General features: G+C 37.7%; 1 protein-coding gene across 1 annotated transcript; it reads right to left on the minus strand.

Annotated features, from left to right (window-relative positions):
* Window positions 1-3,068: 3,068 nt before the first annotated feature.
* Window positions 3,069-14,931, minus strand: LOC103723734 (microtubule-associated protein 70-2-like). The gene is made up of 11 exons (XM_008814751.5): window positions 14,357-14,931; window positions 14,161-14,246; window positions 13,352-13,417; window positions 13,096-13,266; window positions 12,121-12,291; window positions 11,854-12,009; window positions 11,558-11,704; window positions 11,115-11,186; window positions 10,488-11,021; window positions 10,212-10,399; window positions 3,069-3,504 (listed from the first exon to the last, which is right to left on the minus strand). The coding sequence occupies exons 1-11, from the start codon at window positions 14,586-14,588 to the stop codon at window positions 3,465-3,467; spliced, it is 1,863 nt and encodes a 620-aa protein (XP_008812973.3). The 5' UTR covers window positions 14,589-14,931; the 3' UTR covers window positions 3,069-3,464.
* Between the last annotated feature and the right edge of the window lie 2,238 nt (window positions 14,932-17,169).

Below are 17,169 nucleotides of genomic sequence, written 5' to 3' on the forward strand. Positions count from 1 at the left end.
TTATAGCCAATATTTTTATATTTTATCTGCTGATACATTAAGAAATATAGATTTACATGAGCTAATGTATTAAAAGTGAAAATATCAATTATATATCTTATTAGTAGTCTAATATTATTACAAATCAATATGATCTCTACTAGGATGAAAACTTTCATACGATGACTGAGTTTGGACTTGCTTATGACTTAGGAGTTTGCATTTCTATGCTAACTTGAATATCTTACAGCATGCAGCAAATGGTTTTTTTGGGTCATTTTTGAAGATATGAGTTTAGTTGTTGAATTCATGGTGGTGGAAAAGTTTTAGATAAAAATTAATAATTATAATGGCATCTAGGAATGTTGACTTAGGAGATTAAAATGCTTCGTGCTCAACTTTATTGAATTCTGAAAAAGCTAGAAAAGGGAGAGCAAGAATCTTTTGCATTAAATGTTAAGGTAATCAAATAGTAGGCAGCATAGCCAATTTAGAGTAGACCTTGGATAAGTTACTTTTTCTTTTAATTTATTATGGAGGGATGATATTTTGCCATGTATTGGTCAAAATGTTCTATGCTGTGATGATTTAATTGAAGAAGGGCTAGAAAATTTTTGCAGATTAAATCGTCACTCTAGACTAATTGCTCTATGCTCCACCATAATTGCATGGAAGAACCATTTGAACTCTGATTAATTATTCTATACACTTCAAGGTACTACATTACCCACTGCTATAAAGGCATCTGTAGATGATAAAATACCCTTCATGATGACCTAAACATAGCCATGAAACTCACCATTGAATCAAAAGCTATTCAGAGCAAACCTTGTCCAGAAATCATGAATGACTGGATCAAAAAGAAATTGCCAAAGTTCAGGTGTAGATTGCTTAAGTTTGTGGCAAATCAGTGTCTAATCAAAGACTTTTCGATCAATAGATTAGTTCACCTTAATATTAACGCTCTTAGCCGAGTGATGCTAGGGATATCACCATTAATATATCCCAATGAGTGAAACAGGAGCTGCTTAGGTGATCATGATTATGGGATTCATTTGGGGGACCAATTTATATAGTATAATATTTTCTGTAGAAACATGAACAGATATTGTTTTATATTGGCTGAAATATTAAGAGCCAATATTTCATCATGCATCATGCTGAGTGCCTTACATGGATCATGGGCGATGGATATGAGTGGACTTTTCTCTGAAAATTTTATTTTATTTTTATTTTTGTAGGAAAAAAAAGGGATCCCTTTTATTTGAATATTGCAGTCCAACCCCACTCTCCATTGCTTGTTCAGACCTTTATGACAGTCAGGCACCTGCAGTGCAGCCTTTTTCTCTCTTTTTTTTTTTCCCAGAAAATGCTTTGATTTCGATTTTATTGTTCCACCAAATAAATGTTTTTTTCTCCCAAATAAATGCACGCATTTTTCATATAAGCGTACATATTGTTACTAATTGCATGCATAATAAAACTAAATATTTTTGTAATGATCATATGAAGGGGTTATAATTGTCCGACAAAGACGAAAACATGTTGCTTCCGGGAAAGACAAAAACCAAGTGGATTTTTTCTTGCAAAACCCTTTGAAGCAAATGAATAGCTTGGCTGAGGTCAAATCCCGTATGAAAACTGCAGTAATCACTGAACGGGAGCTTTAAATAATTGGAGAGTTCTCTGCAGTGCATCAGTAGAAAAAGTAGCACAGATGAACAATTTTTTCGGGCATGTACCATTTCTCAGTTCGGAACCTGATTATTTCGATCTATTAACCAATTTCTCAAGTACTTCCAATTTGGGACTTTGTCTAGCATCCATGGCGCTACTGAAATGAGTACCTTTTGGAAGCGCAATAAATGAGAGTGAAAAAAATAAAAAAAAGGGAAAAAACAATAGAACGGGGACAAGGATTTTATGCTACAACACCGGCCATCCGTCTCACGTCCAACACCCCCATAGGGTTTCATGAAAAAAAAATGATAGGAGATCGGAAAAGGATAGTGATAGAAATATCAGAGCCTTTCATCTAGATGATCCTAAGCCCCTGAATTGAGTCAGACTCGGATTGAATCCATTTGAGTCCGAATCATTTTCTTTTATTATATTATTTACTTTTGTCTTAATTAAGTCAATTTGGTCAGTTGTTTTATTATTAGACTAATCAATTAAATTTATGTAATTGGATCAAGACCAAATTTGGTAAGGAATTAATTGATGTAAGGGTCCAAATTTAATTAGTGTCAATTGATTGATTTGATCAATTGATTACTTGATTTGATCAAGATGTAAGGTCTATATAAAAATCACCCCCCTCATGTATGAGAGAATTGATGATAGAATGAAAAAATCCTAACCTCCTTCTTGTTCTTCTACTTCTTCATCCTCCCCTTCTCTTCTTTCTGCATCTCTATAACCTCTTCTTCCTTCCTTGTTCTTCCACCTTCTCCTTTTTCCCTGCACTTGTGCTACATCAGGTAGAGCAAAAAAAAATCAGTCAAATGCACTACAAACGGCACATTAGAAAACAGCTATCTGATTGGCAATTATCTGAATGCAGTCTGCGAGCATAGTCCGAAAGAATGAAAGGATTTGGAATAAATTGTAGGAGCATTCGCTATATGACAGTTATCTGGTGAATGAAAAGATGCAAAGAAACTTATATGGAAGAATAAAAGGAAGTGGATCTTGAGAAGTCTACAAAATCTCATAATCACAAGATAGAGTTCGCCTTTTTAAATGGATTTTGGAATCTCCAAAATCTCTGCATGGCAGGAACTATGGCCTCTGCAGCTATGAACGGCACAGGAGATAAATCAGCCGTTGAGATATCTGAGGAATGCAGGTGATAGCCATAAAGATCATGTCATGGTATGGTTTCCAAATTACCCTGTATTGAGTGATCAATGCATTTCCAAGCATAATGACAAGAAACTGCATCCACATCAACAATAATTATCTTAGTGAAACATCACTGCCTTTTCAGAACCTAAATGAACTCTTCTTGGATCTGCTTCTAGTTCTGAATGAACATAAAAGCGAAGGAGCAAAAGGTGTAAGCTGAAATCAACGTGAACCTGACAAGAGTGAATATCATGCATCCTCATCTGAATTACGATAATATTCACAACTGGGGTGAGAAAATGAAACCAGCACACTTAAAATTACAAATAGATAGGGAAAAAATGAAGGCCCTTCAACCTATACAACAACCCAATAAGCATCGCCCTATCAAAGAGACTGCCATAAGGTTAGCCAACTTTCAGCATCACTTCCACTAAATTACAAGAAGTCAAATCAGATGCAGACTGACTCTCTGATTTTTACATCCTCAAATTGGATGATCGCAGGGTGATCTGTGCTGATTTTGACTGTCAAATCAATGAAGGAAGAACAAAGTAAAAGGAAACAAGAAAGAAGAAACAGAGAGAAATGGATCTCTTCGAGTATCCTGAGCTGTTTTCAATTTGAGTTCATTGTCATTGAAGGTTCCGCATCATCCCACCACGTGTCACATTCCTGTACACGAAATAACAAATTTCTTTTAGAAATCTATAAGGGTATAAATAGCAACTAATTTAAAAGGTGAAATTGATTTTGATATCTTGGATTGTATCCATTGAAAGTCGTCATCAGGATTTGAGAAGAATATCTGCTAATTATTTTACTATATACAGCATTACAGAATTTAGGACTTTATAAGACTTCTTTTTGTCAATTGATTTCTTTTGACTGCAGCAGCACGACACTTTCTGTGATTTGCAAGTTGAAATATAAATGGTTTAACTGCAAGAAGAACAAGGAGACATGATAAAATAATTGATAACATTAGTTTGACAAGATGGGGATAAAGGTTAGGAACAAAAGTGACTCCAATATTCTACTTGATCTGAAATGCATATACGAAGAGGACGTAAAGCACTGGATAACACAGAGAACTACATCAACCTAAAGGCACTAATAAAAGGGCCTGAGAAGGGGAGGGGAAGGGTTCAGAGATTATGGCAAAAGGGAGTGATAGCATGCTGGAGGGGAGAGAGGGAGGATGGTGGCAAACATTGAACAGCAAGGGGTTGCCTTTACATATGAACACTGCAGCAGTAATGAAAATTTTGGAGATTGCGGTAGTTGCAACAACCAGTTATGAATGTTATAAGGGTGAAGATGTGAATACAAACTAATAAGGGAGGAGAATGGGGTAAATGGGATGGCGAAGCAAAACAAAGAGGGAGGCCTTGTTTGAAACTTCAGGAGGGCGAGGATTAGTGTTGGATCTTTGTTTATGATCCAAGGTCCTTATATCCCAGACACCAGATCTCCACCTGATGGCTGAACTTAATAAATGTTTCAGTCGTTATCTAACAGCCAATAAAATTCCATTATATGCCTAGCTATTCATGTCATACATAAAATACAGATATAAATATTTTATTGATAAAAATAAATTAAAATTCATAATACTTATTTGCTCTTCATTTATATATGGTGGCACTTAATTAAGCCAAATATGACAGCTCATGTCTAGCTTGTTTATATTTTGAGCTTAAAATCCTAGCTCAAGCTCAGATCATTTATTAGTCAAGCGAGTTGATGCTGAGTTTCGAACAAAAATTGAGCTGCTAACGAACAAACAGCTTGTTTGATGGCATTACATTTGATGAGACAAGGCTCATGCGGGGCTCATCACCTAATCAAACTGAACTTGGAAATATCTAATGGAGAGAACCCAACATCAAAATAAATTAATATCAGTCCTGACCAATTACAGAAGAGATTATCATCCCTTGTTTCCTTCCACGAATATAAATCTCCTTCCCATGTAGCCATAAATTGAGGTTAGACTTGAAGGGTTCAACAACTATAAAGGTGGTCAGCCATTGTAAAGTCATCCTGAGATGAACTTCTCTTCATAAGTCATGATTTTATTTCAGCTGATTTTCATCCTAACTAGATCAGAATCACAGCATACACTAACTAGATGCTACTTCTAGATTTGATGAAGACTCTCCCATGGATTTTTATATCAATGGCTCTTCAAAAGCTAAAAGCAGACTTTATCAAACTGTCTTCATGAATGAAATTTCCAATGTTTGTTCAATCTTAGTGCTTGGTACAAATCTTCCTTCGCATTTAATCAAGACGTTGGATCATTTTTAATAGAATTCTATGTTGGATCATTTTTAATAGAATTCTTACTTCAAGCCCTAGATGCTGTCTTTTCCCATTTTGAGCTAATGCAAGCATTTCTTGTTGTTTTGCTGATCCTCTATTCATGTCTTGTGTCCGTCATCATATAGATGAACTCGATGCACATCTCCTCAACAATAAACATATTATGTTTGTGTTAGTTGATCCTCATTGACAAGATCTTAGATCTACTTTTCTGTAATAAATCGCAAACTGTAGATTGAAATGATAGAAGCAATTAAATCCACTATCACAAGTGCAAATCCTTGATCCTAAGCAAGCTTATAAAAATGCCTCTAGACAACTACAAACAAGAAAGAGGAAAAAAATTGTACGTAAAAAATTATTGTATCTATTCCTCCCTTTTTGAAATACACACTATCTGCTATTTTGTCCACCCTTTTTCTCTGAGTGGTCAAACAAAGAGGTCTATCAAAAAAGGTTATCTCCAGCCTTTCTCGTTTTTATCCTAAAGGATGGTCAGAAACTGTTGTTTTCTCTCTCTTTTTCTGAGTTGAGAGTGCTCATAAAACAGTTGGAACCCCATATTCCTCATGATATCAGATTATCAGCCAACCACACTGATTGGAAAAAGAAACATATTAGATAACAGTTCCATCAGAACTTTATCTACAACACCTTCTCACCTAAGCTCTTTGAGAAGGGCATACAACAACTAGCCGATCCCAATAAAGAAATAAAATGGGATAAAGAATCATTTGGTTTCCATTATTGTCAATTGTTCTTAGCAAAAGAAGCATATGATTTACGAAAAGATGAGTAGTCCGACTCACGCAACTAGCAATCTCTTCAATCCTTCTAAGTCAAAATTAACCAACTAAATGGATCAAAGTTCTCTACCCAACTATCTAAAATCCAAGCATTGAGAAGTAGACAGCATAAAAAGGAAGAATAATCAGAAATATATCTGAAGATCTGATTTACAATAAAGTAAAATTCTGTTTATAGATCAGAGTATGAATGGACAAAAAAAAGGTTAGACTTTTCTTCAAGTCTACACTAAACGGGTAGATGATAAACATGGGTTTCCAACATAAAGAAACAAGCATTTAAGTGCCATAAGATTAGACCATTTGACTGTGAATTTTTTACTTATGACTGCTAATCACCAGTTCCAGGATAGTCATTGCATGGCGCACATAAATGATTCCAACTAAATAAGGAAATATCTTTTGATTAGCTGGATTTGATCCTCATCACCCAAAAAACACAGCAACGGCTTGTGGGATATGAATTGGCAATTTCTAACCCAGACCCACAAACCTGCCTGAACCTGCCTAAAACAAAAGGAATTTGGGTGAAGAGTCTTTTACAATCAGCTTGAATTTGGTTCAATGCGACTACCCCAATTGTAAATGGGTTGAGTTCAGGTTTGGCACCAAGATCCTGTAGGTGAATATGGGTTGCTCAGACCCTCAAACACAAACCTGCCCCCAAGGATAGTGGTGATATTGCAATGTGCTATGCACTACCCAAGACTTGGTAGCGAGTAAGAAGGCTGTACATTATATTTTTACAAGAAAGAAACAAAAGACACTGAAAATAAAAGTCATAGAAATAACGTGTTCAGGATGTAACATGTTTTATTCTCCGTTTTACCTTATTCTCTCTCAATTTATTTAGATGCAGAATCCCAGATCCTTCTTTCTGATTCTCTTCTTGTTCAATTTGTTAGTGTATATAAACTGATAGTTGAAGCCATAATTGGATAACATGGTTGGTGGGTCCATATAAGATAATTGGGTTAGACATGATTTTCAACTCGGTCATAAATGTGTCAGGTATGACTTGAGGCTTGTTTGACCCAACCTGTTCCCATCATCATCCTTACTTCTAGATCTTTAGAGATCTCCTTTCAAAAGCCATCAGAAGCTGAATATACAGCATCTGATTTTTCAATTACCTTCTCAACTTGGTTGATTTGACTGGCAAGTAAAGCATCAATAGGACATCTATAGCATTGTATTCTTATTTAGCTGACACAACCACGTCTTAGACCGGTGCTATCATAACTCCAATAAAAAGAGTCCAAAGTATCTCTTCTTTTTGGCATCCTAGAAGCAAAGCTGCTACTTTTCGCCCTATCATTCTTATTTTTATGAAGTTAAAATCTTTTTTCAAATCAGATAGAAAAAGGTGAGAAAAAGAGAGAGAGAGAGAGAGAGAGAGGACAAGGGTTTAAATCAAGTCTATAATTAGAAAGAAAATACCTTCAACGAATCCAGCATGTTTTTAAAATAATAATAACACTTTTACTTCATAGTATTATATTTTTTTTAAAAAAATCTATATAATGATCTTTCGAAGGCAACATAACAAAGATTATGCAGTTCATATCATTCCAGATTTACTTAGATAACCTCGGATAAAAGAGAAGTGTTTAATTGCAATCTTAAACTTGAAGAAAACCTTTTTTTATGGTGTACTTTTCAATCACATCCAACTTGACCCTCCTCTCACTTTTTGATTTCATTCGTTCAAATTTCAAAGGCATGGTTGATCATAAGAAATCCTTTCAAACTTGCCACCACTAAGAACACCCTCCTTACTGTCCAGTATTTATCAAGTATGATTCTTGCTTTCTTCTCCCTTTGATATTAATGTGACTGTCCATATGCTCCAATTGCCATTTATAGCTGTTTGCATTGCATAAAGTTGCTCATAGCTAATCTGGAATGCTTGAAGCATGCAAGGGATGTTCACAAATTGAGGAAACAGTAGATTGTTTTCCTCGACTTTGCAAATCAGTAAATGATTTGGATCTCATTCTTGGATGAGGAATGGTTAGGATTATAAGATCTAGAGCTATATCATGCATCATGCAATGCCTTGGATCACAAGATCCAACCGATCATGTTGTTTATATATTAAACCACGTAGAAGTCCATTATACACAATTTATTGAACTATGACTTTTAGAATTACTTACTTATCCTTTATAACTTCAAGCATATCAAATTAGCACTTGTTATGACTTTTGGCTTCTAAAGAGTACCACATAAGGAAAATTTGAATTTGCAGAATTAAGATTGAGACAATTTTCATATTTAGAACAATTTGTTGAAAGTTGGTTCCTTTTTGCCAAAAATATTCTACCTAAAAGGATAACTGAATTGATAGCTTGTATATAAATATCTAAATTAACCAGAAATGATGCTTGTCTCATTTACATATGGGTATATGATGGTGAAACTAGATTTGTTACATGAATGGTTTTTTATTCTTCATGCATGTACTTTATAATTAACTAATTTCTGAACTTTTACATTTTTTTATGTTCAAATTTTTGAAGAATCTGAAAAAAAATCTTATGATCAATGATTATATCCATGATCAATCCACTTTAATCCCCTCTATGATTTACAACTCAATCCTGTTCCTAACAACATTAGTCCTGTAATTCTTCATGTGATGATTGGAGGACATGGAAACTCAATTTGGCCTCATTTCTTCTAAAAGTGATGAGGACGGAATTACCATTTTCCCCTTCTCTTCAATATGGCTAAAAATCATTAAACCTTGATCATCCATTGACTTCTCCAAACAAATGATACAATGATTGATGCAGTCTAGATTACCGCCATGTTACTGTATCTTGTTGTAGCCTCTCATCCCAATCCAAGTGGATCACTATCTTGAAGTGAAAATTCAATACTCCTAGTATTGTTCCTGGATGATGTAACACCACTATAAGGCGGCTTGAGATTGAAGATCAAGTAAATCTGAGTTTTCAAGTTCAAAATCTAATTCTAAACCAAAATTTCGACCTTTCTCAAATTCAGAAAGGCAGTTTGAATTCACAGCCTGCAAGGAAATTCCTAAAGTACATTATCAAATGAGAGAAACTTTAACTCTGTATGAAAATAATATAGGATATTTTTTTTGCCAAATGATCCCAAATTGCAGTAACCTCCCCCTCTTTTAAACAGTAAACAACCTCCATGTACTTGATTGGAACTATTGGCCAAAGAAAGAGACTTGTAGATTTTATCCAAATAAGGAAGAAGACAAATGATAACATACTTGGAGAATATAAGGGCTCATAGGCAAGACAAGAGAACAAGATGGAGGGGGCAGTTGGCAAGAGATGTTGCCTCTGACAACACCCGGAAAGTACCACCCATCACCATGCGCTTATAACAGGCAGGCCCCCACTTATTAAAATTTGCCACAGAAGGGCCCATACTTGTTAAGTTGTGGTCCCCTACTAACTTAAGAACAACACAAATAGATTTCAATTATGAGCCTATCGAACTGAAACTTCCTGCTTGTAGCCATCAACATCTGATGTCTTCCCTGACCACATCAATGTCCCCCCAACCATTTTGTTGACAAATAGAAGATTAAAGATGACTGAAGACAGTGGCAATAATGATCATTATACAAAATATTGGATCAATAACAATAATATTTGCCACTATAGGCTACTGTCAAATCGTTGACTGATCCTCGATGTCAAAACTTAAGCATACCATATATATGACAATCATAAAGGTATAACATGTGGCAATAATGATCAATCATACATAATGCTAGATCAAGAATAAACATACAGGGCAAGTTACACAGCAGAAAGTTTGTACATTATCAGTTTCAATGTGATGAGACAATTAAATGAAAAAACAGTCATGACAAAACTCACAGCAAGATCATCAATAAAAGCCGGGAAAAATTTCATCATTTAAAGAGTGCCTTGCATCTGTAATGCACATGTTTTTTTCCCTATTTTTCAAGATGGGTCACATGAAACGGACAAAAAGGGCAAGTACAGAGGACAGGTGTCCTGTTTCTTATTCTTTCCTCTGTTTTCCCATTATTCTTTTTCCTCCTCCATCTCCTGTGGAGGGTGCACACAGAAAGTAATGGTTCAGGGCTGGTGGGCAGCCAAATTAAGCCAGCCTCCAACTCTTTTCCATTATAAATAGGTCGAGCTAAGGTGCTTCAAAATCTTAAAATTTGATACAGGCATCACATCAATACAGTATACTGGAAAAACTATAATTGCTTATTGGATATACCTCCCAGGAAGCATCTGTGATGTATTTACAGAACCTTTGGAACTACCAAGCCGCTTAGCCCTCTTGTCTTGCTCTTTCTCTGCCCGTATAGCAGCAACCTCTTTCTCCATGACAGCAACTTCCCTTCTCATTTTCTTAGCCTCCACTTCCATTGCTTTGGTCAAAGTATCTACTTTCTTTGCCAACATCTTCACATCAATACAAAAGAACCAAGAAGTTAGGTGGATTTTGAAAAGCCTTAATGCTTTAAAGTTAAAATGCCAAAAGAGTATGTACCTCAACTGCATCATCCTTGTCCTTCAGGCATTGATCTTTCTCATGGCATGCTTTCCTTAAGGTGATTACCTCCTTTTGCAACATATCATACAACAACCCAGAGACCGTATCATTTGTGTCAGCATTAGCTAATGCCACAGACTTCTCATCTGGATTCTCCTTCCAACTGTTATTTGTTCCACTGTCTCTAATACCATCGGAAGATCTATTCAGTGAATGGCCTATTCCATTTGCAAGGACTTTGCACCGGTCAAGGGACCTAGTGCCTCCATCAAATGACTTTGATGTTCCTTTTGCATGTTTCAGCACTGTACTGGTGCTCCTAGAAAGAGTGGATTTCAATTGAAAAGACGGTGACCTCCTTGGCAGAAAGCCATTGGGAGTTGACTTGGAAACAATCTCAGCTCCAGCAAGGGACTGGCGACGCGAAGGATCATTACTTGCACTCTTCCCTTCTACATTTGTGTGGCTGGAACAACTAGAGGACATTCTCAATCCCTCTTCTAATACTTTGATGCGCAACTGGAACTTCTCCTGAGAAGTCAAAAGGATAACAATGTAATTGTTTCCATATAACTTAACTAGGTAAATCTGATTAGAATCAGAAGGTATGGTAGCAAGTTTTACTTTTAATTGAGCTTCAGATCTTGCAGTACGTTCTGCTATAGAAAGCTTATCTCGAAGCTGCTGCATTTCTCCCTGCAAAAAACATTTTGAAGTAGAATAACTTGCTTATTCACACTAAAAGTACACAGGTGGGCTGCAAGAAAGTAGTACAAATATTAAAAACATAAGGCATCTCAGTGCACAAGGATAGGACTACTGCGAGGTTTAGGGAGGTTTAGATGTACACAACCTTGCTCCTATGTGCAGAGAGGTTGTTTCCATGCCTCGAACCGGTGACACCCAAGTCACAGTAGACCAACCTTATCGTGGCACTAAGGCCCTCCCTCAAGAAAATAGTACAAATATATAACCAGGAGATATAACAATCACATAAAGAAATATCTAATGATATATATTTGAAATGATTGGATCAGTGAGAGATACAATGCAGCATTACAGCTTACTTGCATGAATCTTCTCTCTTCAAGCCACTGTCTAACAGGCATGACTTTGTCATTAGCATCTTTCCATTCATTTGCTACTACGACTGCAACTCTATTTGCTGTAACTTTTGCACGGGCAAGTTCACGGTCAAGGGTTTTCCTCTCTTCCTACATAAATAATGCATATTGAAGAAAATAGTAGGTTGTGATTAAGAAAGAGCACTACAAATGGTTCTTGAATCCTGGCAGGGGACTAAAATGGTAATGTAAAAAATTGTGTCAAATTCCAAAATCTGCACACAAGGAAAATGACTCACATTCATCTCCTGAACTTTCCTCTGATAATTCCTCACGGCATTTGCAGCTGCACCTCCAGCAAGAACAGCCTCTTCTAGCTCTCTAACAGTCTGGCTAAGCTTTTCGACCTCTGCAACCTTTTGACGGTGTAATTTGTCCAATATCTTGTTTTCTTCCTAAAAATGAAAAAGATAGGCACTAGAACACCAAATTCATTTCTTTTATATAATAAATGGGCTCAGTCATCCTTTCATGACATGGAAGATAACATGTAGTTCCCCTGATACCTGGCATATTTCAATCTGTTTCATTAACTCTTGGTTCTTGTTTTGTAGATCATCCACCATTGAAGCCTTTGCCAAAGCAATCTGTACAGTCCTTTCTGCCTCTAGCAATGCTGCCTCCTTTGATTTGGTGAGACGATCCAATGCCCTGTTGTCATCCTGGATCTTCACAATCTGCAAAAGAGTAGTAGCTCTAGTGAATTGTGCTGTCATATAGTTTTTATTAGCAGTAAAAACGCAGACTGGAATAGTAAAACCATTATAGGCAATTACAGGACATCTTTTGGTTCGCTGGAAAAGCACATCAGAGCTGTCACATCGCTAGCTAAAAGTAGTCCTCTAAATGCTACATATGATTTACTAAAGAAGGCAAGACACTCTGACATCACTTCATGGCCATGCACGAAGAGCATATCAACAAGTGTGGGCACAAGCTCTGGCAGTCCTTCCCCATATGTAGTTTGCTCTTTTGGAACAATGCCATATACAAAAACAGGGCAATCCAAAGTGTCTTCATATATTTGCCATTTGACATTATTTTAACAGACAGATTGTTTTAGATTTTATATTATATCCGATTAACAATAAAACAAAAATGGGTCATGTGTACATTTTCTAGTAAGGAGACAAAAACAACAATTAAGCCACTGTACTAGCGTTCACTACGCAGCTTGGCAAAGGTGACACTTATTAGAAAGTCAACTTTCACTACTATGGTTGGAAATGTTGTCCAAATAAAATGAAGTAAAAAAAAAGAGAGTAATATATACGTTAGGAGAAAAAGAAAAGCGGTATTCAACATAACATTTAAGAACTTGCAAGCAATTCTTGAACGGTCCACATATTTCTAGAAAACCAAGAGCACCTAAGATTCTAAGAAGATATCTCCTATAGAGAACTCCAGCATCATTTTAACTTCAGATAACCAGGGGGATGAGAATAGAATGCTTTGAGGTACAAGACAGTGGTGCGTAATACCTCCTGGCGGGCAAGCTTTAATTCTGCCTCAACAGGTGCAAGAATGGCTTCAAGAGGCGGTATGTCATCATCCCTTTGAGCAGCATGAACTCTTCTAAGAGTAGCTTCTGCAGCAAACTGGGCAGCCATGGATGCTTTCTTCTCATCATTTATCTTCTTGATTTCAAGATTCTGTGGAATTCTGTGTTTCATCAACCTCTGTCTCCACATGATAACTAAAAATAGTGGGAATGAAAATAAGATATCCTGTAGGTACTTTGTTTTCTAGAAGAGATTCCGTTAACTTGAGCTTCTCCTCCACCTTTGCCAATTGCTCTGTAAGCTGGCAGGAAAAAAGGAGCATAGTCGCATCCAATATTAATAGGCAGAACTCAGCTTTCTACAACTTTTCTTATAGCAAGGCTTATAACAATGAACCAAATCTAAGTTTGCTAAAAGAGATGCAAACTACATAAAAAATGGTAATTTGGGGGAAATAGGGGAAATATTAGACAAACATGAACCAAAGGAAGTGTTCAATACCAATTCAATAAATTGTATCAAGTTAATACTTACTTCTTGGAGTCAATAAGTACAGCATGAGATTCCAGAGACTAGTTCCCTACTGAATTGTTGAGATTAAATAAAATGCCATTGATTTACATAGACGTAACAATAACATGCATTATATCCAGTTCTTACAGCTAGACAAATATGTAAAGAACTGCCTCAACTATATCCATAGAGGAATCTGATCAGAAAGCATATCAACTTGTTCCACCATATCCAAATGAAAATTTTCATGATAAATGTTAGACAATAAAATTAAATGTTATAAAAGATAACATAAAATTTAAAACTTTCCAAATTGAACACAATCTACATAGCAAGAAGGAAAAAGGAACTTTGACAATGCTAACTGAGAAAAGGGCCTGAACTAATCATAATTCACATAAAACTCGCATAAACAAAAAAATAAAAGAAACATCCGTAAAAAACGAGGTAATGATAAAACAAGGGAAAAAGTATCAAGTAAAGGATATGTTCATTTGAATGACCAATAGAGAGAGTCATAAAGAGAACTACCTCTTCCACCGCTCTCTCTCTGGCTCGCTCTGACAACTTCAGCGCCTTAATCTCCGCATGAACCTCCCCCAATTCCCGCTCCTTATCTGAATAAAAATTAAATCAAGCATCAAATATCCAATTATTCCGGAGCCTCCGAGGCGACGAAACTAAGACGAGACAATCGAAATCCACGCGGTTCGGACCACATTCCCACCTCTGACTTCATTCTCGAGCCGACTGAGCTCGACCCTGACCGGATCCGATCCATGCAGCAGATTTATGAACTCCTCGGCATCCAAGCTCGCCCGGATCGGCGCTCTTCGCCGGGGCGCCCCCGCCGACCTAATCTCCCCCTTGAACGTCCCCGACGCCACAAGCGACGGCGCAGCATTGCCACCGGCCGCCTCCGCCCAGGATCCCTCCCCACCGCCGCTCGGATCCGCCATTCAGGGGGAAAAAAATGTGGAAGGAGCTCAACAACCGAGCAAAATCGACGCCGTCACCGCTCCTACTCCGCAGCTAGGATTTCTTCTGGCCGAGGAAAGTTTTTTTTTTCCTTGGTTTTCTCTAGGGTTTCGATTCGTCGATCGAGGAACGGAAGAAGCGAAGCGAACCCTATGTTTCTCTTTCCTTTCTCCTTGTCTTCTTCTCAGTGGGATGAGTGCCAAAGGCTGGTCTTTCGTGTCATTTTATTCATATAAATTACTTTTTAAGGTCACGAAGAGCGCTGCTGGTAAGACCGTAACAGCCGTCCATGGGAGGCTCCTCCGCACCGTTGGATCCACGGCCAAATTCCTCACGCGGAGGAGCTCAAGATGGTGTACATTTGTTTTTTAATAGAAGAAAGGCGTGAGGAATGAAGGGGTCATCTCACGCCAAACATATTTCTCATTAAGCTAATGAGATGGTAAATTAGATGGCTGCTCATATAGTCACTCACTCTTGATAATATTTTATAAAAAAAAGTCATTCGATAGTATCTTATGAGTTAAAGATGAAAAATTGTTTCTGGCACTCCGAAATATTTTGTTTTTTAATTTTATTGAATGCATCCATACTCGTCAGATATTGTCATTCATTAAAAAAAATAAAAAACTGTGGATATATACAATATGAATGAAGAGCCTATTATTTGTTGCTACTGGAACCAATATAACTATTTTATAATGTTTCTTACATAATTTTTATTTTATTTGGGGGATAGAAAGGGTCTCTTGCAATAAAAAAAATATTTGATGGTTTAATGTGATGTATTAGTAGATCTAATATATTTTACTCATTAACATTCCACAAGTGGCATGCATTAGTTGAGTTTTAAAAAGGCAAAAAGGAAAATCAAGAGGATTGAAAATCTTCTTGGGACCCACCAAAAAAAAAAAAAAAGAATCTCAAAAGAGGATGCAATTGGATATATATGATGCATATGGGAGGTGGCATGGATGTTGTGATCAGAGCATCTTGTGGCCAATAAAAAAGTTGTAATTACTTAAAGATTATATAGAATATAAGGAACAATTGTTATTTTAACAAAAACAATGATCATTATTTGACTTCCTTACTATTCATTAAATTATATTTATATTTTAAGTTTATATTTTACATAAATTATATTTATATTTGTTAAATTATATTAAATTATACGTGCAATGATTTCTTTGGATCACTAAAGTCAGTGCCAAATTGAGACAGAGATGCCCCCATTTTTTTTATTTTGGAAGGAATGATGACTCTAATTGATTATCAGGTTCCGGAGCCATGCAAACTGGATTTGAGATTGGAGCCGAATCGCTGACATTAGTCTCATACTTTCCCATTCCAACTGGTACAGAACAAGATATGTGATGGATAACCCTGATCTCGGCCAAATCGACCCCGATCAATTTTGACCCTAAAGGAGACCCCGATCAATTTTGACCCTAAAGGAGACCCCGATCAATTTTGACCCTAAAGGAGACCCAGGTTGCAGACCTCGGCCAAATCGACCCCGATCAATTTTGACCCTAAAGGAGACCCCGATCAATTTTGACCCTAAAGGAGACCCAGTCAGAGAACAAGGCAAACCCCTCCACTCCACCAGAAACCAAGCTTTGTAGGGCCCCACCCTGTGATCTCCGTCTGAACGGCTGTCAACAATTAATATGCATGGTCTTCATAGATCTCCGGCTTACTCAACAGTAAATGCGCATGCCCTCCACGGATCTCCAGCCTGCTCAAAATCTTAAGCCCTCCACGATAACTAGTTAACTCACTCAACTACGTCTAGTCACCCACAACAACACATCGGCTTCAGTCTGGCTCTCCACGACAGCGCATTAATTGACACGATCGTGCTCCATCATGGCGGTAACTCATTCAATTCGTCCAGTCACATCACAGATAACCTTGTACCTCCTATAAAAGGAGAACATCTCCCCCTTGAATGGGGAGGCTGACTTTGAGAACTTTGGCATGCAACCTCTCTCTCCTTCCCCACAAAAGCCCCCTCTGACTTAAGCTTTGGAGGGCCGACGCCAGAAACCCCGGCTACCGATTTCTTGAAGGTCCCCTGGAGGACGCAGCCCGCCGACGTATCACCACCCGCCATCTCCTGCCGGAGCTCCTCCTTCTCAGCCAATGGTCGCCCTCGGGTCCAATTTCCAGCAACAGTTGGTGCTAGAGGAAGGGCTCGAGTCGCGGCCATGAAGCTAAGGAGTAAAGGAGCTTCCAACGCCTGCCGGCGTCGCGCATTAAGTCCTGGGCACTCAGTCCAAAATTCGCCACCAAGACCTCCGGCGGACCCAGTCTCCCAAGTCCAAACGAAGCAATTCAATATTTTGGTACAGCAAGTTCAAGCTTTGGCCACAGTAGCTAAGGCTTGCAGTGTGTGGAGGCTCTTCCTATGCCGCCACCATAGGTTCAGGCTCAGCCGGTTCTCCCTCCAGACGGACCGGTGCCCCAAGGTCAGAATCCCCATGGCTCCTCGAGGGCCAACAATAGAGAACGGTGCTGCTATCAAGGCTCAACCCGAGCGTCTCCCCGGAGAGAACT

Source organism: Phoenix dactylifera, chromosome 5 (assembly GCF_051530095.1).
Source record: "Phoenix dactylifera cultivar Ajwa chromosome 5, Ajwa_hap1_PhDact_Kaust_v1.1, whole genome shotgun sequence".
NCBI lineage: Eukaryota > Viridiplantae > Streptophyta > Magnoliopsida > Arecales > Arecaceae > Phoenix > Phoenix dactylifera.